This window comes from Sylvia atricapilla, chromosome 17 (assembly GCF_009819655.1).
Source record: "Sylvia atricapilla isolate bSylAtr1 chromosome 17, bSylAtr1.pri, whole genome shotgun sequence".
NCBI classification, from domain to species: Eukaryota; Metazoa; Chordata; class Aves; order Passeriformes; family Sylviidae; genus Sylvia; species Sylvia atricapilla.
In genome coordinates, this window is record NC_089156.1 from 7,314,983 (window position 1) to 7,341,392 (window position 26,410).

General features: G+C 47.7%; 1 protein-coding gene across 18 annotated transcripts in view; it reads right to left on the reverse strand.

The window, feature by feature from the left end:
* The window catches only part of FBRSL1 (fibrosin like 1), a 502,004-nt gene that overhangs the window by 92,860 nt on the left and 382,734 nt on the right, over window positions 1-26,410 (reverse strand). For 14 of the 18 annotated variants that reach the window (XM_066331469.1, XM_066331461.1, XM_066331471.1 and 11 more), the window contains one exon: window positions 1,926-1,979. The exons of the other annotated variants lie outside the window; for them this stretch is intronic. In XM_066331469.1, coding sequence (XP_066187566.1) covers window positions 1,926-1,979 — 54 coding nt within the window. The remainder of the gene's footprint in view (window positions 1-1,925; window positions 1,980-26,410) is intronic. 18 annotated transcript variants of the gene reach the window in all.

Here is a 26,410-nt window from a genome sequence, read left to right on the forward strand (position 1 = left end):
ATGGAGGATTCAACTCTAAGGCATGCTCACAAAATGTAACAGTCAGTAAGAGACTGACTACAAGTTACTGTGTATACTTTTTCCTTCAAACCTCTGCATTCTCAAAGGTTGTTGCTTTAAACCTCATGATGAAGCATGGACATGGTAAATTACCCAAACCAGATCCAATTCCTACTGGATTGAAAGTACTTCTAATGATACAGTTTGTTCATGTGTTAACAGTGAAGCCAAAGAAACCTATCACACTACAAGAAAAATCTGGAGTATTAACAGACAAATGAAAGTAATGGATATAACGCAGTTTAATACCACCTGTCAGATAAATCAGGGTAACTGGCACATCAAAGGGACTGCAATTAGTTTCCAAAAATGAGAATACTCATTTTTCTTTAAATCTGAAACTTGATTGCTTTCTACAAAATGACAAGTGGATCAGCCTCCCTCAGCCAACGAGAAAAATGTTACTGGAGAAAACTGCTCTTCCTAAGAACAAATTACCTATCAAAGGAGCATCCTGAATTACACTGGTCTACAAGACTTTTAAACTTAATCTAATATGAATTGCCATTATTGATTACAGTTCTTCCACATTAGTCTTCAAGTTGTAACTTCTGAAATGAAAGCTTAGCAATGATTAGGTATTTACTACAGTCAGCAGAGAAAAATAGTGAAAAAAAGGATGACCATAAAAGGCCACCAAAGAAACAGCATACCTCTTTTTTTTTTTTTTTTTTTTTTTGAGAGAGAGAAGGAAAATAAAACAAGCAAAAAACCAACCCTCCCCCAAATAATCCCATCCCAAACCCAACAACAAGCAAGGGGAGATGCACTTCATGGCAGCTTTGACTTAAAGCACACGTAACACTGATTGATGGATACTGAAAGCAGAGACACCTGTGGAAAATTAAACCCAACCAAGCACCAAAATTGGGACAGGTTTTTTGTGTTTCTTAGTCCTACTTTAGAAAATTACGCAAGAAGGATCAGAATTTCAGGAAATGATCATTCTAGCTACTGTCACAGATCTGGGTCAACAGCAGGGTAAAAGTTGACCTGTAATTGATGCCTATAACCTGGTTAGGATAAGCATTTCCTCTTATCTCTTTGCTGCGGCTTATAACGAATGATATTCTGGACTGAAGGGTGCTTATGCTCCCTGATTACCAGAAGGTTCAACACTCGCTACACATGGCTACAGCAATGGAGTGGCACTTCTGACTGCAGTTCTCAGACAGGGTATCTGAAGAGAACACAACACACCAACCCTTTTCCTAAATACAGCATCCATGATTTTGCCACTGAAGTCCTGTTTCTGAGGTACTTCTTGCAATTTTTATTGATGTGACTCTTGTTTCCAGGTTTAGAGCAAAAGGATAACAGATTCCTCCTTCGCTGTCATCACTCTCTTGTAAGTCATAAGAGATGTTTCCAGCTCTTACCAACTTTAGCATGGCAGAAGATGGCAGGCTGGACAAGTCTGAGGCAGCGTGTCAGTACACAAATTATAACAGGATGTCTGGTGTTAAGGTAACCCAGCCTAGCACATGCCTTCCCTTAGCTCAACTTTAATACTTTTCTGCTTGGCTGTGCAACTAAACCTCGAGGAAGAAGACAGCTGCAAGCAAGTGCACATGCTACTTCTGTTTTACAATCTTCCCACTTCCTCCATTAATAGCTGAGGGTTTAGGGTGCTAGAAACAAGAAGACTTATCACAAATGTGCAATGAGACCCTGAGCTAAAAGGTTAGCTGACATGGAACTGTTAACAGTGAATTGGCTTGGAGACAGTGGGGGAAAAAAAAAAGGGGGAGAAAAAAAAAAAAGGGAGACAGAGTGTGAGAGACAGAGACAGCAACCAATTCAGCTGCAGGAAATCAAGCTAAATCAGTCCCAAGTGCCCATGTTGGAGAGACTTGATCTCATACCTTGCTTGTTATCAAGGCACTCCTGATACGAGTCAGCTCCAGTTCCGTTGCGGTCTACAGACAAAACAAAAAGTTTCATTCATATCAAACATAAATATTAGAAACGTCTCAAATGGCAGCCCTGCTGGAGCAACACGTTAGGTGCAAACAGCGCTACTTCTTTCGGAGGCCACGCTGGTTGGCTGACAGAACCTGTGAGTGGTTACAGACAGGGTACAACAGACTGACACCAACCCACTGGGAGAAGCTGATTTTAGTCCTGGGCACGACGTGCTCCCAGCCCTGCCCATCTGTCTCCACACTGCTGATGGCAAAGGGGAGGGGATTACAGCTCCAGCTGCTCTGAGTTCCTTAAGCACACGGAGGATGGGACACTTGGAGTTAAATCTATCATTGCCCTGTTCTCTGTAAGCCCTATGAAAGCAGTGGTTTGAACCAGCAGAACTCAAACTACACTCTAGAATGGACTTCTCTGTGGCTTGTGGTGCTCCCTTCTGGGTTTTGGCTGCTACATCATATTAAAGGCAACTGAAGGTACAAGAACACGCTTTCCAAATACTACTTTTCCATGGAAGCAATGCTACTGTAATTACCACTGGGGTTATCTGATCCAGCAGCAGCAGAGGAGCTGGTCTGTGCCATGAAAATGGGGAGAAGCTGAGACTCTTGTACACATGCGTGCCCCACACAGGGAAGAAAACAGACAGCTCCCAAACACAAGTGTGGTCACACATGTGGCCTCTCACATCCAGCACGGCTATCACCTAACAAAGCTCTTAATCTGTATTAGAGGTTCAATTAAATCTCATTACCTCTGTGTAAAAAAACCATAGTTTCACCTGCAGGTTAGTAGAATCAAGTTAAAATGTGGTTTGGACCTCAAATGCAAACCAAAGAATTTTCCAGCACAGCCTCTGCTCCTGCTTTACAAGTCAGTTCAAGCACAAAAATTGCCTGGATAGTCCTTGGAAAAAAAAAATTAAATACATCTGCAAACCCAGGTAAACTGATGTTCTTTCAGCAGCTCATATGCACCTTACACCATATTACATATGAGGACTAAAGCAGTTGAGCCCATGAGGTGTTTGCAGGACCTTAAGAAGTGAGATTTTCTACATCACATGTCTAAGAACGTACGTGGTGCTAAAAAATCAGTCCCGTGTGTAACTACCAAACCACTGGATCAGGTCACTCATGGCACATACTCCTACCACAGCAACCCCAATGGCACTGGAGACAGCTCCTCTACTAGAACGGATCCTTGAGGTGACCACAATTAACGAAGGAGACACTCCATTAGGCTGAGCTGGGTGGCCAGGCTATCCCACAGCAGAATTTCAGTGTCACCATCCAGAAAACCAGCACAATAGCAATGTGTTTATCTCTTTCTAAAGATGCTGTTCAGTGCCAGTTGTTATAAATATTCACAACAGGGAAAAAAAAGACATGAAGGAGAACCCTACCACCCAGGCACCTACAAACAACTGCATTTCTAAACCTCCAGCAAGTGACTGGTACCCAGCTAGGAGGGCTTGCTGGCATTGCTCCTGTGTGGCAAACACACTCCCACATAAGCTGACCCTTCTATTAACCATCAACTGGTGATGCCTCCTTGAAGAGGAAGAGATCCAGATCCGAGTTAAAAGGCTTCACATTCGGCAATAGTATTTAATGAACAAAGAAGCAAAAATTGAAGCTGCCCCACTGTTTGTGTTGTGTAAATCGCAGATAATAGATCTCCCTAATCCTAATGAGGCCTTCCTATTAAAATCTTTATTAGCTTTCAGCTCTGCAGATTGCCCAAAGGCTCATCAGTTTCCCTATCTCTCAGTACCAAGATCTGCTTTAACTTTTACAAATAGCTCTAAGATATTTCTCAGCTTATCAGCATTGCCAAGCAGTCTGTCTTATCATTACTATTGCAGATAAAATAAATGAGCTCACGATGATATGAATAATGGCATTTTCTGTAGGCTGGTTTCCCATTACATTTTCAACAGATTGTAAACTTCAGCACAAAAGAGCGAAAAAATAAAAAAGAAGCCAGTATGTGTGTGTGTGTGGGGAGAGTGGCTTTTTTCTCCCCATTTACCTTCGGTGCCTTAGAGCACAGGCTTTATTTTTAAGCTCACCTGATGAGAGCTAGTAATTAATTTTGAAAGGGAGCAGAAACACCTCAGCTCTGCTTTCTCTGAAGACCAAAAGCTCAGCTACTTCTGGGATGTTTTTTCAGCTGCATTCATTGGAGAGAAGCAAGGGCTAAAACCACGCTCTGCCTAATGAAGCCATCTTCATTAGTTTGCTCCTTTTCCCTCGCAGCCTAGGAACACCAGTCAGGGTTGGGAATTGAAATCATGAAAAGCAACAGAACCGCGTTTTGAATTAAAAGGCTGAGCTACAAAGGTCTCCGACGGCTGCTCGGGGCTGATTAGCGCGCGGCTCCGCTGCGGCGCAGAGCGAATTCCGCGGCGCGCGTCCGAAGGCAAAGCGTCCATCCACGGGGGAGCCGAAAGCCTCACGCGTCCCTGCCTTCTCGTGACAGCCAGCACCGAGGTCACGTCCTGGCAACCATTTTCTGCCTGCTCCCCGCAGCAATCGCGACAGGGTTAAACGCTTTCCCGCTCTCCCCCCACCCCCCGAATTCCTCGCCCTGTCACTGTATCAAGGTTATCTATTATTGGCAGTGACAGGTGAAAATTAATCTCCTAATTATTTCTTGCTGCGTAATCTGCACTGAAGGAGGAACGTAAAAGGATTACAGTACACCCTCTACGGAAGGCTTTGCTAGAAAGCCAATCATCCAGGGAGATAGAGGGGATGTGGGAAAGAGATATTTATGACGGATTTCCAACCATTTTGAAGGCAGAATACACTGTAACTTTATAACCGACAGCTCTGGAGTGAGGATATTCTTGCAGGTATCTTAATAGCCTAAACACTTTTTATTGTTGATTCCTCCAGGAAAAAAAAAAGCCCAAAGATTTATATCCATTATTGTCCCTGATTCTCCTCTGGAATAGCAGTTACTGCAGGAACAGCATCCATGTACAGAGGTTTTTTCCCCCCACAGAAACATTATGGCAAACAATGTACCCAGACTGCTTCAACTCAACATTTAAAATCTTGCAGCTACCTTCCACAGCAATTTAACTGTAACACTTTTTCCATAAAGAACATAAGCTAGACTGAGTACTTGCAAAAATAAAAGCATTTTTTAAAAAAACCCTCGTTTTGTAAGCAAGCTAGAAATATCTTTGGTAACAACACAAACAGCCACCTTGAAATGCTGGCTTCGTGTAAACTCCAGCTCTCCTCTTACCACCCACCAGAAAAGAAGGTTTATTTTTATAGCATTAAAGAACACATATTTATCTTTAACCCTTTCCATGCAGCCATATAAGGTACAAATGGGTGTTTTCAAGAACCTATTTTTCTATGTCCATGTCAACAGCACCATTCTAATTGAAGTTTCCAAGAACAACTGATCACAGGTTGTGCTCAAAATTACATTAGCTACCTCGAGACCTGCTGTCACTACCTGTGCCTCTGACACAGGTAATGCAGGGGTCCCTGTCTGTGAAGCCCTGGCTGGCAGGTAACAGGACAGGTCAGCAAGGAAACTCACTAGCAATCAAGTCCTGACACCAGTATCACTCATGCTTATCTTCCATTTCCTTGAAGGCAACAGTGCAGAAATGGTTTCTACATGGTGCAGAAACATCACTAATTCCATTATGCAAACTCTCAGTGCTTAAATCCTGCACCACATTCCTAATTTTTGGAAAGCCAAGCCCAGGCACAAACTTGGACAGTAAGACACCCGTCAGCAGTGGGCAGCCAGCATTGTAGTTCGCATTTCTATGGACCAGGATCTCACAGCTGGGGACAGGTAAGTGACAGTGCCCTGAGCTGGGGCAGGATCTCACAGCTGGGGACAGGTGACACAAGTGACACTGCCTTGAGCTGGGGCAGGATCTGGCAGCTGAGGACAGGGAAGTGACACAAGTGACAGTGCCCCGAGCTGGGGCAGGACCTCACAGCTGAGCACAGGTAAGTGACACAAGTGACAGTGCCCCGAGCTGGGGCAGGACCTCGCAGCTGAGCACAGGTAAGTGACACAAGTGACAGTGCCCCGAGCTGGCGCAGCCCCGCGGCCGGGGCGGTGCTGGGGGCGCACCTGGGCGCAGTGCCCGCCCGCAGCCACACGGTGGCGCACGCCGCGCTCCGAGCGCTCCGGCCCCGCACCTGAACCCCCAAACCCCGCCCGGGACCGACCCCCGGCCCCGACCCCCGGCCCCGACCCCCGGCACCCGGCTGTCCGGGGAAGCCGCCAAGCTGGAACGCAAACGCAACTCCAGGGACAGAAGCCGGCCGCGCCATCTAAAACACTGCTAAAATCACCAGCACTCGAGGTTTTAAATGAGCAGCTCAAATTAGGCGAATTCCCCAGCAGTGACAGAGGCGTTAAGGTGGTTCGCCTTTTCCTCTGTTGGTTTTAACACCTCTGGGCCAGGCTGTGGCTCCTGGAGCCTCACTGCTCCCTGGACTCCGAGCACCAACAGTGCTGAAGGGCAGGTGTGTGGAAATGGATTATTTACCTCCTTAAGGCAACTGCTACTAAAAGAGTACGACTCTATTTAAGTAACTTTTAACAAGCGCTTGCTTCGCCATCTGAAAGGTGATCTGAGAGCTTCACCAATGCCTAGGTGATCTTAGGATATCACAAGGACTCTGAAAATATGTGTCCAGCTAGCAAGCTTTGCTGAATCCACACACCATCTATATACGTTTCTATATATTTTATTTTCATCAGTATGAGGATAAGGCATTTTGAGTTTCCCCCATTAAGGCTAGCAATTTACTTCTCCTCAGGACCTATTTTCAATAGATATACAGAAATAATTTAACAAAGCCTAGAACAGAACATCAGACCTTAATGGTTTACCCTTGGTGTTAAGTAAATGAGGAAATTATTCGCTGACATCTCTCATTCTGTGGATATTTCAATCTTACAGTTACCTAATCTCTTACACAGTAGTTATGAGAACAAAAGAAACGTGTACAGAGGCAAAGCACCCACCTACTAATGTATCAGTACTACTTCTAACAAGCCTGTTTCCCAGTAATATGTTTTCCTGATGGAAATCTGAAGAACAAATTCCTATCCATAGGCATTTTCCCCAAATGCTCCATCATCAACCTCATTATGCGATACAGAAATTCTCCCAAGGGATATTATGTAATGGCAATCCCTCCTTCCTCCCCCTAAGGAGTATATTTCTCATTACATCTCCTAGTAATTGATCAGTCTAGGAAATCATTTCTGGTGAAACCGTATGTTTCTTTACCTAGTTTAGAATTTCCATCTTTATTCAGAAGGATAAAAAAAGACTTTCAGGAGACCCTAAAATTTCCATTTCTGATGCACAATGCCACTCTTTGCTCAAACACGCTATTAAGCAAAACGTAGCACATTCTTATACCTACCTAACCTCAGATCTTACAAACTAATAAAGTCATTGAAATTAACCATCTTATATTTCCTATTCTAATGATACAAATAATTTTATTTAAATGAATCTGTAATGGATTTAAAAAGACTGTTTTGTATTCCAATGTATCCATACACCACAAGCCCTAGATATTGTGGGTCATTCAACACAAGGATGCTGGGATTCAAGGAATAAAATGAAAAAAAGAAAAAAAATAGAAAGAAAGAAAGAAAGAAAATATTTAAGGCAGAAAATGACAAACCCATCTGTGCTTTCCAAAAGAACCATACAGCACAGACTGGCCAGCTGAAGAATGCAACCCTTTTCACTGCCACTTCTGTCAACATACCACCACTAGACATCCTACCAGGTTTCACTTTAAAAAACAACATCCATCACTAATATTTATACCCCTTGCTCCAAGTTAACTTCAAGATTGCAGATTCTTGAAAATCACAGGAAAATAAGTATCAACTACTGCTAAATATCTATAGTTTGTCACTGGAACTCGAGACATACTCCAATCCCTTTTTTAACTTCAAAATACCAGAGCTACGTGTGTGACACTGCTATTTGATTTAGCCAGCCCAGGCCACAAGGTCCAGCAGATGACTGCATGTCCTGATAGAATAACACCGGGATATATTTTGCTCCTTCGTTTGTTTATGAGAACAGACTGCCCCTCTCCGATAAACAAGGCTTAAGGTTTCACTCAGAATAGCCCACCTTCCAAACAAAATAAAATTTAAAAATCCCCACTGCATACTAGTGAAAACTTGGTATCCAGCTAAATAAAATACTGCCTGCCTTGTCTTAGAGCATTAATCTCCACTGGAAAAGAAAATCAGGCATCTCAAGCTGGTGCCTTTTGGCTTCAGCACAGGGCAGTTTTAGGGAACTGCTGTCAGCAAAGAAGAAAATTCTTGAAGAGAGCATTAGGAGCCTGCCACTTGTGGGAAGTTAATGCCGTGTGTATAATTCAAGCAGCTCACCCTTGTAAGTCTGTATGTGAGGAAAATCGGATTTATACATAAACATAAACCTCTGAAGTAAATTCTGATCAGGGATGACCAGAGATTTAACTCTCTAGAAAGAAGAATGCGAAGACTGTTTTCCTGTAATACCTTGGCAGCCTTTTCCAGTTGAGCAAGGCTTTCTTTCAAGAATTGATAACGAAGTAAATAATTCCAGTTTCTGCGGCACAGGGGAGACCAGTTAAGGACGCTCTCCAAGACCCAAAGCAATCATTCAGAACAGTAACTTACATAACAAGAAATTATCTTTGTTACAAAATTAGGTTAAAAGGACCTCAGATACCGTAATGTTACAAAAAATCAGGACATGCCTTGAGAAGATTAGCTGGCAAGCAGCCTCCTGAGATAAATGCGCAACTTCAAGAAGATTTTACAAGCCTAAAAACCAGTTTAAATTCCAGAGAGACACACAAGCCTTTGCCATTTTAAAAGGTTCCTCTTTCCTTCCCTCTGCCCTCACCTTATTCCCGAGCTCTTTTTCCAAGCCATCTTTAGTTAACCAGTGACCTGGAAATCTTATTTCGCCTCCCCCTCCCCTTTTCAAATTTGTCACTTTAAACACACAAGGTTTAATTTCTTAATTGGATTAAATTTTTCATTCAGGCTAAGCAGAGGGGCCCCGCAGCAGGCGCGGGGAGGGGAGCAGAGCCCGGCAGCCCTGCACCCCGCGATCCAGCCTGGCCCGCACAACCTGCCCGGCCCGGGAGCCCTGGGGATTTCTCTGACCAAAAGACACACGGGAGGAAAAAAAATATCCACGACGACCATTTTCAGACTTGCTATTATTCCTTGTGAGTAGAGAGGCAGTGGCAGCACCGAAGGGGTTAAACCGCCGGGCATGGATTTTTGAGTTTTGTTACCGTTTTCAACAGCCAGAAAATCCCAGACCAACACCGGCCTCATCCGGCAGCCGGCTACAGCGCCAGCCAGCCAGCAACACCCGACAGAGCCAAGTCGCGATATTCCGCCCAAGGCGACCGCCGAGGCGCCCACGGAGCCCGCACGGCCTCCCGCGGGTGGGTGCGTGGCCGCGAACAGCCGTGTCCGCGGGTCACCCGCGCTGCCGCCCGGGGAAGGCAGAGCTTCAATGTTTAATATTCACTCTCCCCGCTCCCGCGAGGGTGGGAAAAGGGATGCGGTCGCACTGGAGGAATGTGCGAAATGGGGTGAAGAAAAAAAAAAAAAAAAAAAAAAGGGAAAAAAAAAAGGCAGCTCGAGAGGGCATCGCATCCAAGCAGCTCCGCGCTGCTGCGCCTCTTTCTTGCCTTCTGTTTTATTTAAACACACCCAGTTTCTCCCGCAAAAAAGCCTCCGTAATTCTGCTCGGAGCGCTCCTCGGCTCATCTCCGGGAATGGGAAAGGAGCGGCTCCTGCCCCTCCGCATCCCGATCCCCGGTCGGGAGAACGCGGCTCGAACCAACCCGAAGAAGCCACCGGGGCTGGCGGGGACCGGCGGCGCGGCCGGGAAAAAAACCGAGCCAACCTCTCCGGCTGCACCGAGCACGGCGCAAGAGGGAAAGAAGAAAAAGAGAAACACACACAGAGACCGCACGCACGAAGCCACCACCACACCGGCGGGAAGCACGGTGATTTCCTCCCCTCGGCTAACCGCAAAGCCGCCAGCTCCCCGGCTGGAAAACACTTCCCCCGCCGAGGAACGGGCTTCGGGGAGGGGACGAGAAGCCCGCGGGGGTCGGGGGGTCCCCGGCCCGGAGGGCGCCCACCCGCCCGCCGCTACTCACCGCGCGGCGCGCAGACCATGGCGAGCCCCGCCGGCCCGCCGGGCCCCCGCGGGATGATCCTCCGGGCGCGGCCGGGCGGGCGCGGCGCGGAGCGGAGCCGCTCGGGGCCCCCCCGCAGCGGCACAACGCGGCTCCCGGCCCGGAGCTGCCCCGGGGGTCCCGCCGGCCCCCGCCTCCTCCTCCTCCCGCCGCGGTCCTCCGCCGCTCGCTCCTTCCCTCCGCTCTTCCAGGGGCTGCAGGCACAGCGTCTCCTCGCTTTTTTTTTTTCTTCTTTTTATTTTTTCCCCCTTGGTTTTGTTTTCTGTTTTTTGGGTTTTTTTTTTCTCCCCCCGGCCGAACCCGGGGCTCAAAGTTTGCGCCCCCGCACCCGCTCAGCCCCGGAGCCGCCGCGCAGACGGCGCTACGGGTCCATCACCCGCGGGGCCAAAAACACACGAAGGAGCGAAAAGCCCACAGACGCACCAAAAAAAAGACAAAAAAAAAAAAGAAAAAAATTTAAAAAAGCGACCCAGGCGGCGGCTCCGGCCGGCATCCGAGGAGGGGAGCAAGGAAACGCTCAGCTCCGCAGGCAGCGCCAGCCCGACCCCATCCAGGGGCTTCCCCCGGCGGCGGGTTTCTTTCTTTCTTTCTTGTCGTGGTTCACGCCTCGGTAGCCATTATTCCCAAGCACGGACGGGGAGGCACCGCGCCGAGCCCGCTCCGCTCCGCGGCGGCGGTGCCGCTCCCCGGGCGCTCCGCGGCGCGACTGCTCCGCGCGGCCGCGGCCGCCGCGCCCCGCCCCCGCCCCGCCCCGCCCGCCCGCGCCGCGGGGCCAATCCGGCCGCGAGACGCGCGGCCCCGCGCCGCTCCCGCGCGCGCGCCCGCCGCGCCCCGGCCCCGCCCCGCCGCGGGGGCGCGCGGGACCCGCCGTCGGGGCAGCGGGGCGCCGCGGGAGCGCGCCGCGGGAGCGCGCGGGCGGGGGAGGCGAGAGGTGCGAGAGTGAGCCTGAGTTCAGCGCGTGAATGCCGGTGACCGTGTGCGTGTGCGGGAGCGCCCGCTCCGGGCCCTGGGACTGTCGGGGCGCGCACAGGTGTGCAAGGGCACGGCCCACACCCAGGTGCACGGCGTGCGTCTGCACGGCAAGTGTGTGTGAGCCGTGTATGCAACCTGTGTGTGTGCACTGTCCCTGCGTGCCCCGTATGCGTGCACGGTCTGTGTCTATGCGTGCACGGTCTGTGTCTGTGTGTGCACGGTCTGTGTCTATGCGTGCACAGTCTGTGTCTGTGTGTGCACGGTCTGTGTCTGTGTGTGCACGGTCTGTGTCTATGCGTGCACAGTCTGTGTCTGTGTGTGCACGGTCTGTGTGTGTATGCCGTGTCTGTGTGCACGGCCAGCGTGTGCACGGCCCGTGTGTGGTGGTATGCGGCCTGCGTGTGCGGGCACACAGCCGGTGTCTGGGTGTGTGCACACACGGTCGAAGGGTGGATGAAGCGTGTCAGCGCTCTCTGAACGGCCGGCCGTGTGCATGCCTGGTGTGCGTGTGTGCGCACGCTCCCGACCCGCAACCGGTCTGTTCATGGGCTGAGGTTAGGCTCCTTTCCCTCTATTTTCCATGTTAGTTGCAGCCTCCTGTGTCCCTGAGATGCATTTGGACCCCCAGGGGATTTGGATCCAGGCAGAGGGAGAAAAGCAAAGGAAATGTTTAATAGTGATTAACCTTCCCCATTGCAAAACAGTTGTTAGTAGGTACATTTAAAATATAATTACTATTGCCGTGATTCATAGGTGCTTTAATAAATGGTTAATCAATGGCCACAGGGCCGACAATCCCCGCTGCCTGACGTGCCCGGTTAGCGCCTGCAGCAGTAAACCTGATTCATGGGGCCGGGGCCAGCCGCTGCCCTCCTCTCCCCGTGCGGGATCGGGGCGTCACACCCGCGAGCCTCCAGCACGGCCCCTCCCCGGGCAGCAGCCCCCGCTCACTCAGCCTGCACCCCAACAGCCTGCTCTGCCCCCCAACAGCCTGTCCTGCCCCCCAACAGCCTGCTCTGCACCCCAACAGCCTGTCCTGCACCCCAACAGCCCGCCCTGCACCCCAACAGCCCGTCCTGCACCCCAACAGCCCGTCCTGCCCCCCAACAGCCTGCCCTCCCCCCCAACAGCCCGTCCTGCCCCCCAACAGCCCGTCCTGCACCCCAACAGCCCGTCCTGCCCCCCAACAGCCTGCCCTCCCCCCCAACAGCCCGTCCTGCCCCCCAACAGCCCGTCCTGCACCCCAACAGCCTGCTCTGCACCCCAACAGCCTGCTCTGCACCCCAACAGCCCGTCCTGCACCCCAACAGCCTGCTCTGCACCCCAACAGCCTGTCCTGCCCCCCAACAGCCCGTCCTGCCCCCCAACAGCCCGTCCCGCCCCCCAACAGCCTGCTCTGCACCCCAACAGCCCGTCCTGCCCCCCAACAGCCTGTCCTGCATCTCAACAGCCCGTCCTGCTCCCCAACAGCCCGTCCTGCTCCCCAACAGCCCGTCCTGCTCCCCAACAGCCTGCTCTGCACCCCAACAGCCTGTCCTGCACCCCAACAGCCTGCTCTGCCCCCAAACAGCCTGTCCTGCACCCCAACAGCCTGCTCTGCCCCCAAACAGCCTGTCCTGCACCCCAACAGCCTGCTCTGCACCCCAACAGCCTGCTCTGCCCCCCAACAGCCCGTCCTGCCCCCCAACAGCCCGTCCTGCTCCCCAACAGCCTGCTCTGCCCCCAAACAGCCCGTCCTGCACCCCAACAGCCTGCTCTGCCCCCAAACAGCCCGTCCTGCTCCCCAACAGCCCGTCCTGCACCCCAACAGCCCGTCCTGCCCCCCAACAGCCTGCTCTGCCCCCAAACAGCCCGTCCTGCACCCCAACAGCCTGCTCTGCACCCCAACAGCCTGCTCTGCACCGCTGGCCCTCACTCAGCAGGATTTTAGGGTGTCCCGAAATGGCACCAGCACTGTGACTGCCTCTGGGGTAGGGGAAAGGAACCACTCGAGCTTGATTTTCAGCTGGCCTGCAGAAATTATCTGAAAATCTTCAGGGAGAGAGGCGGTAAACATCTGTATACTATTAAATCCATTAGATGTGTTCATTATTTTATATTGATTGGTATATCACTACACAAAGTTAATATATTATGATTATTAGTATATTGTTAAATCATTAAATACGACAGCAGACACAATAAATAATTTCCAGGGGATCTCAGCTGACATTTAGAAATTGATGGGTATGTTTTTTCCCTTTGCATCCTGGCTGGCTGCAGGACTGCAGCGACGCTCTGGCTGCTCTGACTGATCTCATTCCCCGGCTTTCCTCTGCAAGTGAAGGCAGCAGAGAGAGCCTGCTCTGCCATGCCCAAGTTTGCATTTTAAAAGATGAAGCTGAATTAATACCAGCCCCAAAGAAACCTGTTGGACAAAGATATTCAAACCACTTGCATGAAACAGGGAGCCACAAGAAGGATCTACACCGGAAGCTGCACCTTGGTGTTGCTCAGGGAGAAGAACACCCTCTTGCAACACCAACAGGATTTTCATGTGAAAATGCAAGGATTGAGCTGCCCTTGTGTCAGGAGCGCTGCCACCTGCCTCCTGCAGGTACCCACCCCAACCAGGGAGCAGAGGAGCACAAGCATCCCCAAACCCTCAGCCCAGACTGCAGGTCACAGGGGGTTGTGGATTTATGGCACAGTTCCTCACGAAGCAGCAGATGTTGAAGAGCATGCACATCTGTATCTTTACAGCAGGGGAGCTGGATGCCAATCAGGGTTAATTCGGGATAAATTTACAAGAGTGCACAGCATGACCCAAGGTACCTCTTTATTGGCCTACTACAGGCCTGCTAAATGCATTGGCCGACTACCACACATTAAAGCCACATGAGCTTGTATGTTCAAAATGAATTTTACAGGAAGACACAGGGATAGAAAAAGGAGGAGAGCCTGTGTCACAAATGACATCCAGATGTGAAAACACTGTAAATACAAACATCAAAAGGCTCACCCCTCCACATTCTGCAAAGACAACATTGGAGAAAGGACTTGCTGCATTTAAACAAATATTCTCGGCAAGGAAGCCAAGGAGCCTGCTGTCCCCGGTGCACAGCAAAGCCCCACGGATCTGAGTGGGAATTAGCCATTTGTCAAGGCAAATATGCAGCAAATATTATGCCATCCTCTAGACAGTTCAACCTTGGATCAGGGGCAGTGAAATGGGATGGAAGGGAAGGTGTTTTGCTAAGAAGACCAGAAGTTTAAATCTAATAACTCAAATCTGAAAACTGCACTCCAGAAAGCTGTGATTATTTAGATAAAGTCTCCAGGGCTATGACATAGTTCTTAGTAGAATTGATACCATTCAGGGACGGGACTTAAGCCTTGCCAGTTGTATGAAATAACTAAATAAAGAGGTGCCTTTTAAAGCCTTGTTATTTGCTGCAGTGAAGATATGACTGGAGAGAGCCTAGAAAATCTGGGATATCTGGTAAATCACTCAGTAACACTGTTTTAAGAAGACGTGGGAAATGAAAGGCCATTCCCCTGGAAGGGCTCTGAAGAGTTCCAAACCTCTGTTTGCACGGACCTCCCGAGGAACTGGCAGTGAGTCACCACCAGTGAAGGAGAAGTGTTCCCAGAGCCAAGGACTCATCCCATCAGTCACCTGCCACACCATCACTTTCCCTTTTTGCCTACTTCTGACTGCAGTAGAACACCAGGGGGGACAAAGGTGGTTTGAAGCAGCACAGAATAAACCTAAAGTAGCATCAATAGCAGGGGAAACCACTTAACACCCTTCCAGAAAGGCGGGGATTGGTGGCTAAGTGCACACAGGGTGCAATATCAGATGCTCATTTTGTGTTCTCGGTTCAGCCCTAGAATGTGCAAACCACGATGACAACACTGGGTGTTACTTGCTTGAACTGCTCCTCTAGGAGCACCACGATCAGGCACTGGGCTGGGACAATGTGAAAGCCAGGCTCAGATGGGGTGTATTCTTGTTTTCTCATCTTTTCAAGATGCTATCTTACCACCAACACCTTACACACAGCAAGAGCAGGCCACAGGAGGGACTCCAGACCAGGGACTCCACACCGAGCTGGTGCTAATCTCCTGAAGGTGCTGGGACACCAGGGTGTGGGGCCAGCATGATTGTTCTCAGAGACGAGATGAGTTGAGATGAGATGAGATAGGCTGGAGCTATTGTTTTCACTCAGGCCTGACTCAAGGCTGCAGGATCACAGCCATCCACTCCACCAGCATATCTGTCTCAAGTGGAGAGCCCTCCCTCGAGACAGGATCCATCAGACCAGACTGATGCTTGAAGAGAGCACAGAAGACTCTCCTCTCACCCTGAGCCAGAGCACGCTTCTTATTTTGGAGCTAAAAGCTTCAAGCAGTTTGATACCGGCAGTGCTGACAACAGACGGAGAAAGCACTTAACCATTGTGTTGCATAAAGATATCATGAGGAAATCAGGATTATACAGTAGAGAGAGTAGAAAAACACTCAGGAAGAGCTTGGATAAACTCCGGGCGAGATTCAATAACAGATGCTGCCGCCTCCTGCATCGTGTGTCCCCACCTGGGCTTCTGTCGGGAGGCAGCCGGAGAGGAGTTTTATTGAATCTGTTATTGAACCTGCCCCCAGGCTGGGGCTGTGCTAGGTACCCTCACAGGGCCTAAAATAGAAGTGAAGTCACACAGGAATTTGCAGTGCAACTGTTAAAATATGCTCTGATTTGCCTCAAAAGCCAGTGTGTGCGGGGCGAGGGAGCGCGGCGGGGCCAAGGAGTGCCAGCTGCCTGCCGGGGCTGTGCAGACAGCGCCGGGACAGGGCTGCAGCTCCCCATCCATCCCAGAGCCTGCTGGTGACACACAGCTCCGCTCCCAGGCCCAACAACACCGCAGAACTGTTTAGCCATCAGAGGATCACATTACATGCAAAATCTAGAGCTGCTCAAGAGCTTAATTTTGACATAAAATTTTCACTTGCTGAACAGAAAAGGGAGGGGAAGTCTGAAACTGTCTAAACAAAAGAATGTTTTTTTCCACTGCACTTTCAAATGTTCATAAACCGAACAGAATACAGTTAGAGACGGCCCTTCGCCTCGGGGCATCCAAGGCTATGGCTCCAATTAAAGAGAACAAGGATACAGGAGGTGGTACCTCCAGTCTGATTGCTCTCGCCTGGGGCAGCTAAACCTCATGAATAAACACTGTTGACTCTAACTCTCAACAAAACAATTACACGTTTGTTTTTAGAATACATTTTCTTAGCCTTTCCACTTGCAATTTTTGCTACTATAAACTAGCCAGGACAAGAATAAATACCTTTGTGATTCTCTAAACATCCTTGTAAGTGCAGTGCTTCACTCATGAACATGCATTTCGACATTAGAAAAGATCCTGAGCGATAAGACAAAATGTTTTCTTTGAAGTAACCTTTCAGAATTAGATGCAAAATATTTACAGCTAATTATTATTACAAGAACTCCTGCACACACACTGCCAGCCACAGGAGTGAAAACCTTATGTGCAAATCCAGTTACCTTTGAAGAACAAAACCACAAGGAGACGGGTGAGACTTGTATTTTTTTGGACTCTTGCCCAGTGTGGTGCAGCCCCCGGGGTTCCCCATCTCCCCATGGATCTGCCAGCCCTCACAGACCTCCCTCCTGGCAAACTATCCCCAAAGGGATGCTCCTGAGAGATTGGGGGTGCTTCTATGCCTCAAAAGTGCCAGCTCAGCTACCTCCTGGATGCAAATGAAAGGAGTGGCAGGGTTTCTACTGCTGGGAGAGTCTAAACAAAACAGGTAGTGGATGAGTCGTCGCTTAACTGCGTTGGAGACCCAACACAGCTGTAAGGCAGCTAGGACAAAACCTGGGGCTTTCACAAGGACAGAAGAAGACAGCTCCAGCCAGACCTTCCTGGGTTCAAGTTACTGGTAAAGTTGGGTGCAGAAGTAAAGCAGAGCTCTGGTTTCCTGCTGAGGATAGTGGTGGTAGAGGAACAATCATTTACTCAACTTTTAAAGGATTTTTTCCAGAAAGCCAACCTACGGCTGCAAAGGAACAGCCAACCACCAACCACCATTTCAAAATAGCAAGCCTCAAACTGCTTAGCACAAAAGATTTTGTCCAATAAATAACACTTTTTTTTTCTTTTCTTTTTTTTCTTTTCCCTTAGAAATGCTTCCTAACTGGATTATTACCCTCCTTCTCACTGTTAGTGTGAGGATGAGAGAACACAGAACAGGAAAGTAAGGGAGAGCCTGCTACCCTGTGGGTTTGGAGCTTCTCATGCTATCCTTGATGACGCTTGTTCCACGTTCCAAGGCAGACTACAAGAGATGTTGCCTGCTCCACAATGTTACTTATACATCGTGTTAAACAACAATGTGCAAATGAGTTGGAGTACAAAACGTCAGACATGGCAAGATGTTCCAGTGCAGCACAACACAGCACAACACAGGGAAGTGACTCTCCGTATGGGACCCTGTATCCTAGGAGTGTTTATACTCCATTGGATAATTGGGACCACGGCCAGCTCATCCTAAAATATACAGCATGAGTATGGTTAGGCATCGCATCTGTAACATATACAACTTTAGATGTCAAAGCATCTTTGTTTGAAGTCAACAGCAATAAAAACTGCATTTGTACGAGAGCTTAGCATGTGGGAATACATATTGCTAAACCAGGATGTTAACACATGGCCCTCCTCAGTTGGCTGCTGCCAAAAGTATGCCTTTCAAAATTGGGATGAGCATGCCAATAATCTGTAGGATATTTTAAAACTTGGAGAAATCTACAGCTATCATCCAGTACTGGAGAAAACTCTTTTTTTGGAACATTTACCTTTGGTAGAAACTGGCATAACTCGCTCTACTTGGAAAGATGTGGGTCCTTTGCACATGTTATGTGTAAAAAACACAGAAGGATTCTCCTATCCAGTTTCATTTTGCAGAAACGTTGCTTAGTCACTTAGTGACAAATTATTCACTTGTGTAAGTGAACCTTTCAAATGTACACAAACTTTCAAATTAATACAAACTTATCTTTCAAGGTTGCTATCTTGCTATTATTTCATTAAGGCACACAGAAATTACACCAGGACTGTGTTAAGCTTATAGGATTTCTATGACTTTCCTTTCTGTATACTAAACTTTAAACAAATATTATGATTGTATTCCAAAGACTTGAATGGGCTGATGATTTTGAAAGTGCTACTTTGGCATCACTGTACAGCTCCATTCTTTCATGTATGTTTTGTTACAACACAAAGAAGCTCTATTTATGAAAAGCCAGTCTTAAATCTATAGTTTGTGAAGCCATAATTTGTGGTTGCAATTGTGGTTAATTTAACAAAGCAAGCCTTTTGGTTCACAGTGCACCATACTTACTATTTTTCATAAACTATCAGAGCAAAAAAAAAACCCCTTCAACATGTCAGATATATGATGATCCAGCAATGTTGCAATTTTCCAACTCCTATTTTGTGGTATACCATATTATATGCACAGGAATGCTACATAATTTATTCTGGAGCACAGCCCTGTAATTATTGCTGGCAAACTACTAATTACATACCGCCATCAAATCTAACCATTTTCCCTATAAAAAACCCTACTTTCGTGCAGAATACAGCAAATCCAGCCCTGAGTGTACGCATGTTTTCATTTTAACACGCATGCCATATGGTATTGATCCTCCACAAACATATACTTCACCTAAAATATCTGCACTGACTACGGGATTCTGCAGGCTTTGCCCTGTGGCAGGATGCCATGGGGCAGGAGAGATCTCAGCCCTGGTTCTGCACCAGCATCTCCCCACCATTCTGAGGGCCAAACCTCTCAGCTCACACGATTTCTGGCTTGGTCTAAGTAAGGTTCAGGCTCTTCTACAAAATCTGGAGTCTAGATCTCGATTGCCCCAAACTCCAGGATTGGGATGTCTGGAATTTTATCACCAGCTCATCCTGAGAAGAACTCTGCCTGTGGGTCCCCCCCACGAGTAGAGTGGTTAGCCCTGCCAGCTGGCCACAGACCTGCTCTCTGCATCCCAAGGAATTCTATGAGCCGTGGCACATTTCAATTGCAGAACTGCACAGCTTTGAGATGCTTCTGGGGAAAAGAAGGAGGGATTGTGGGGAAGAGGGAGCACGCAACAAAAATTCCCCAAAGATACTGGCCTACATACACTGACATTTTCAGAAACTGGCCACCGATTCGACAGCCTGGAGAAGCCCCAGTGTTCCCATGCAGCACAGGAGGAGCACAGGCAGAAAAGCAGAAGGGACACAATGAAATACGGATTTTGAGGCTGTGAGTGTCTGGCACACTCGAAGGGCTCAAGGCACGGCTGTCCCATGCCCAGGCTGCCCGTGGGCTGCCAGGGCAGCTGTGAGGAATGGTGCTGCAGCCCCCCAGGAAAGCACAGGGCGAGCTGGGAGCTGCCTGCGGCGCTGCAGGGAGCCAATTAGGGATCTGAGGCTCCAGGCTGCTCGCCTGCAGCATCTGCCCGAGCGGCTCCTGCGCTCACAGCCGGCTGTGGGATCACCTGCAGCGACATGGCTGAGGCCAGCACAGCTCAGCAGCTCAGGGCAGATGGGGCCAGTGCCTGCAGGAGCTGCTTTCCCCAAGCAGCATTCCCTGGAGGGCATCCCAAAAGCTCTGGGCAGCCAAGGGCAGGGGGAGAAGCCCAACCAGCTCAGCTTCTACAGCATCGTTTTTTTTTTTCACTCAGAGAACCCCCTCCTCGCTTGAGGGGGGTTATTCTGTCCCCCAACATGACTTCCCTGGACTCTATCCTCCAGAGCAGTGCATTTCTGACTTGGCAATCAGAACATCTGTGAGACTTGCTCCCTTTTAAAAACATGACCAACAGTGTAGGTATGCGAGACAATTTTCTTCATCTTTCTCAATTTTCTCCTATTTCCAAACTGCAGTCAGAACTGACTGTGGAGCAAACCCCCTCTCTCACTTGTCTGAAGGTTTGGAGCAATGTAAGGAGCTTGTTGCACACTTTGATGATAACGTGTGAAATGAAGCAGCCAGGGGCGCTTGTGAAGGATGTCAGAAAAATCCCACAGGAGTACAGTAACCCCAGCACCTCCGTGGCAGCACAGGGCACGGGCTGCCAGCTCAGAGCTGCAAAGAGCTGCAAAATCTGGCCCAGTTCTGGTAAAACATGGACTATTTGCTTAAGTTTCTGGCATTTGCTCTGCAGTATCCTTAGCAGCTTTAACAAGAATAAAGCATGCTTTGCATGCCAAGCAAGTTGGCTGATCTTAGTCATGGTCTTGGTCAAACACAAGGAGTTGCTTGACAAGAAAGAACTGCCACTAAAAACATTAAAAAAATCTTAACAGAACTCGCAGCTTGCAAGTTTAGTGCATCTGAAGCCTGAAGGTCTTTGGGAACTACCCTCAACATTCATCCCAGCAGTTTCCAGGCACCAACATTCCTTTTCCTCTTTATATTTCTGTTCTTATTTATTTCGCAGGTAGAGAAATGGTCTGCTAAAAAAAAAAAAAAAAAAAAAAAAAAAAAAAAAAAGTGACAGGTATAAGACTCAGCTCATATGGATAACTCTGGAAAAAGAGATTTTCTTCCCTGAGACTACTTTCAGGTTTGCTGCTATCAGCTGAGGATTAGTCAGCTAACATGGCATCTCTGTTGACATACATTTTCTCCCCACAGCTAAGACAGCTTAACTACTTTATGCTCCAGAATATTGCAGTGGTTAACCAGATATTTTCCAAAAAAATAAAAGCATCTCCTACTTATTAAACTGTAAGTCTGTTTTTAGTATTGAACTGGATTCCACTGACAAAGAAATAAGCACCCAAACACCTTTCTGCCTCTAAAATATGCTTACTTGAAAAGCCTGAAATATGGTGAAATAAATTTATGAAGAGAAGAAGTTGTTTGGCCATTCTCACAAGAGCACAGAATCCATTCAAAATCTTGCATAAGTTTTCTTCTTCAGCACATACACATTACAAAAATTAAACAGAAAGGGAAACTTACAGCTTTAGACACACTCTGTGTCTCAATACCAACTGCAGCACCAGCTTTTCTGTAAGGATTATCAAGGCTACAGCCCCATGCAGCTGTCAGTCCCTGGGGCTGTAATTCAGCTATCCTGCTCTCACTCTATCCATCACATTTACACAAATCCCCAAGGTGGACTGCCTTCTAAATGTCTTTACCTTGTGCATTATCCTGGGGCTTAACAATCCAATATTGGTGCAGCCAAGGATAATTACTCTCCATTGATGATAAAACACCCTGAATCCTGTCAGGCATGGCAATTTGCATCTTACAGTACTGAGGATCAATAGATACAACAAAGGAGTGAAACCTGATTAGATCCTGCTGCCTCTCAATGGAAAGGGAAGAGCTGATTGTTTTGCAGGGTTGAAGTCCTGGTTAAAAGGGAAACGAGGTCTCCCATTACAACACAGTCCCCAAGCCTGCTGTTCACCTAGAAACTGCTGCAGGGAGTTTGAGACTCCAGGAGAAAGCAGTTGAATGAGCAACCATGTCTTACAGACTCCTGGTAAAAAAAGGGAAGTTATTTACTTGGGTCAGCATGGCTCGTGCAGTTTCACTGCAACCCAAGAGAATACAGAGGGTGTGAATTGTCTGCAGCTCCAAGAGGTTCTACTTTCCCCTTGGTTTTATAGATTTACAGCATAAAGAGGACAAGTAACTTGTTCACGATCACACACTGCTTCAATAATGAGCCTGGAAATTGGCTACTGACTCTGCAAATGGATCTCTTTCTGAAGAATCCTCTAGGAGTGTGGGCTCAGCCAAGAGCTCTCCCCTGTCGAGGCAACAGAAATGTCATATATATTTAAAATAAGGCATTGCAGGATTTTCCAACCACAATTAAACAGGTAAGCAGATGCATGAAGGTGGAGGTGGAATAAAAAATTATCCCAACAGCCTTAAGTCTTCTGACACTAATCTAAAACTGAATCTGATCGAAGATAAGAAGCGTGGTGGGTGAACTTCGGTTCCCACATTTAATCTAGAGAGACATCACAAGCTTCCTCCTCTTCAAGTCTTTATTTGGAGGCCAGTAACATATTGACAGAAACCCATGGTTTGGCTGACAGCACTGCTGGGATGCAGGCAGGGAACACATTCCCGTTTGGACATGATTCTCCACCACTGACACTCCCTGGGCTCAGCTGTGCCCATCTCCCATAGCCTGCCCACATTAGTGATACCAAAGCTCAGCCCTGGGCTGGCACACCAAGAGCTCCCAGAAAGGATGTACCTAACTGTGTTAAATCTGGGTTTTTATTTGGTTTCTCATGGCAGAGCTACATTAAACAGGGACTGCATGTCTCCATGTTCTTGCTTGACTGAAAGAAATGCAGACCTTTCTTCTATGGAAATTAGTCCACAAAGGAAAAGCTGAATTTGGGGGATTCCCAACCATGTCAAGGGTAATGTTTCAAAAAAGACCTCGAAATGTGCAGAAAATAAAACAACATCAAGAAAAGAGCTGGACATGTCTTTTCAGAATGCGTGCTCTGAGGCTGATGAAGGGCTCAAAGCAAGAGAGGAGGAAAACAGAAAAAGAGAAGAACTCTTCAGAAACCAGCTGGGAATGGTCTGTTCTTATCAAAACACGTTGCTGACACAGACCTGTCACAGAGCCAACATCTGCTCCCAACTCGCAGAGTCAGTCCGAGGCAGGCTGAGTGTCTCTTGCACAGGAACACCGAGAGTTGACTTGGCACGACGGACGTAAATGAGAAGAGCTTCTGAAAGCACCAGTGAGCAAAACGGGAAGGAAACTTGTTCCTTTGATGAAAAACCTTTTTATTTTGACCTACAGGCAAACTTGCAGATTTTCTTTCCTGCAGAAAGGCGTCTCTTCCAACATGGGAAATGGGAAAAAAAAGCCTGATTCTGGACATCTGACACATATGGTAGTGTCTGCTGAAGCCAACGGGGGGTTGCATATGGCAAGCCTGGAAACCTGAGGCTCATTAACATTATGGCATTGGATTATCACTATTTTATGGTCATAAGGATCTGTCTCTTTCATCCTGATGCCTGCTGAGTGATAGTGGATTCAGATGCCCCATTTTAACCCCTGAGAGTAAATATAATATTGGTGAGAAGTACCAAGCCCACATCTAAAATCCTTTCTCTCCACTCGTGGAGTAGAAACATGCTTTCCCACCCTGATCTCCTCCTGAAACCTATCCCAACCCTTAAAGGCTTTCACTCCCCCTGCCTTCTTCAACCTCCAGCCTTTTTGGGGTATTGGAGAAGATTTGCAAACAGTCTGAGACAGCATCACTGTAGAACAGATGGCAACTATCCCACCTAGGGCGAGACACCACGCAACATCCGTTGGATTCTCACATGAGCATCCAGCTCCTGGCACTGCCTGAGCCTCTGCAGCGGCACTCGGAATCTCTCCTGCCTTGTGGGAACCCATCACTCCTCATGGAGAGGGGGACGTTATTATGGTTTTCCATCTGTCAGTGCAAACTGAAATGTAACTTTGTATTGGGCTCTCCACTCTGCACTCAGGCATGGAAGATTTAGAGCTCGCTGTTCTGTACTTGAAATGGGAAATTGGAGTGGAGCTGCTGAGTCATGAGAACAGGGGGCCTCTATTGCCAGCCCCTTCTCCCTGGGGAAAACCTCTAATCCTCTCAGATGCACCTGGGTGCGATTGATTCCTCAGGATTCCCGCACACTCACACAGCCTCTGACTGTCAGAGGTGCATTGATTTGTCCAGCAGTGGAGAACAGAATGGGTATAATGGAGGTGATTTTTAAGGTGATGATTGCTATGAGTGGGTGAAAATAAAACCGAATTAAATAAGCAGCCATTAGAGCTTAAAACTGAGCAGCCCAGCTGCCTGCTCCTGCCCTCTGAAAGGAGGGTGATAACGCTGTCACGTGCTCCAAAAACAGGTGAGCAGGAGCATAATGAATTCACAGGGTGTAAAAATCCTGGTGGAAACTGGCTCAAAGTGCCCTTGTGGTAATAATGCATCCTCTTGCATCACAGTGCACTCAAGGGCATTTGTCCTTATCTGAATGTTATGTATGGTGGAAGAAAACAGAAGGAGAACATAAATGTAGGAACTTCATACACAGCCACGACCAAGACCCAGATAAGGGCATCCTATCGAAGACAATGATGCTGAACCTTTGAAAACAAATGTAAACCAGCAGAACTGTGGGTCAGTTTGCCAGGAAACTTTCTGGTGATTGTCAACTGCTCCATGCAATTGGAAGGGAGAGGAAAAGGGTCAGGGTAAAGACCTATTTCCCTACCATTTCATCACATCACTCTTCATATAAGCACCCTGCTGACCAGCCTTCTCCCAGAACTTCTCAGCGATTAGCACCATGCTGTTTCTTACTGTGAATTCGAACAAGAGTAGCACAAAGCTATCAGCAGGGACTTCAGTGATCAGAAACTGCTCAGCCAATTTTCACTATCATTTTTTCTATGTCAAACAAATGCCTATTGTCACCAGGCCTGCTCCTGTGGCATGTTGAGAGCTTCTGCAAATTGCAGAGCCCCCTGTCTCTGATTTTAAATCCCTAAAATGTTAGTTCCCACCTTATAGACTAACAGATGAGCAAAGGACAGGGAGCCAGGAGCTGCTGGTGGTAATTCTGGCTATTGATGTGCAGCATAAGTATCCTGGGTACCCTGCCCCTGCCTCAACCTCCCCTGCCTGCACAACAAGAATGGAAAATAGCAGTATCTGCCCTGCTGCAAGGCAAAGGGAAGACAAGTTTTTGAAGATGCAGAGTACTAATTGCTAGTTCAGACTACAGGTCTTGGCACTGGAATTAGAAGTAGCAGAACTATGAGAGCTGCTGTTGCAGTCACCACACACAACAGGCCTGCAACAGAGACTTCCCTGTGATCCTGTGCTTGTAAGATCCCCATCAGCTGTGATGGGAATGTTGCACATTGATGGGATGTCATCACTCAGTTATAGAACTCTGATGGAAGTGGAAAGAAAAGGAGCAGGCAGGCTATGAAGTGTATAACCCTGATTTAATGCCATCAATGCAATTTGATAATTTGCAGAGGTATTACAGGCCCTATAGGAAAACAAGGGAAAGAGAAATGGATTTGGGCAAATAAAGGATATGTTTTAAAGCGTCCTCCAGCCTGCAGATTTCTTTTCAACAGCATATATATTGCATTTTTTTCTCACAGCAGCCACTGTAGGGGCCAGGGCATTGTATAACAAGAGGAATGGTCAAACACAATTTTAATGTGTCTAGTAAGGCAGAGTGCAATACTTATATATATCAGAACAAGCAATGTGCCAAAGTGCCCGATGATAAGGAAGAAATGTGTCCTCGATCAAGAAAAAACAGTTTAATGTGCACACTGGGAGCAGAGTATTACACAGATACAGCTTTCTCCTGGCCATGTGAATTTAAGGAACCCCTGCTGGTAACTGAGATTCCTTGCAGACAATCAGACCAGAAGCAAAATGTTATAAATTCTTAGGGTACTGTATGACGTGAGATACATCCTCACATTTTATACAAAAAAGGGGAAGATAGCATGTAAGCATCTGAACTCCCATACAACAAATGCCATTTCAAGCATCATTTATTATGCTGCCTTTCACAGACTTTTACAATCCTCAATATGGTTAGCAATTTCAGCTGACTCGTAAAGCGGTTTTAAAATTCATCACTGAAAAGAATGTTTATCTCTGTGTTTCCTCCAGTTCGGGAGTAAAATTAGACTCTTAAAACCTGGGGATGGTGTGTCTTTAATTTTGTTTAGAACAGAAAATAACTGTGATATGAAAGGTTTAATGAGGTTAGAAATCTAAAAGGAAATGGAGTGGGAATAGATTATCAAGAGAAATAAAGCCAACCGCTGGAGAGTACACTAATATTAAATATTAGGTTTCTAAACCAAATATATATAATCCATTTAGGGACTTAATGGTGGTTCTCAGAAGCACATTTATCTACAGCTTATGGTTCAACAACCAATATTATAACTCCATTTGTCACTGTTAGGCGCGGGGGATGGATGTCAGGGAGGAGAGGGTCAGCACATGAGGAGGAGCTCAGGAGACGCTGCTGCCGCACCTGGAGGGGCAGAGCTCACCTGCACATTCCTGCCTCCACGCTGAAGATCTGCCCTGGAAACATCTCCTCACAAAAATACT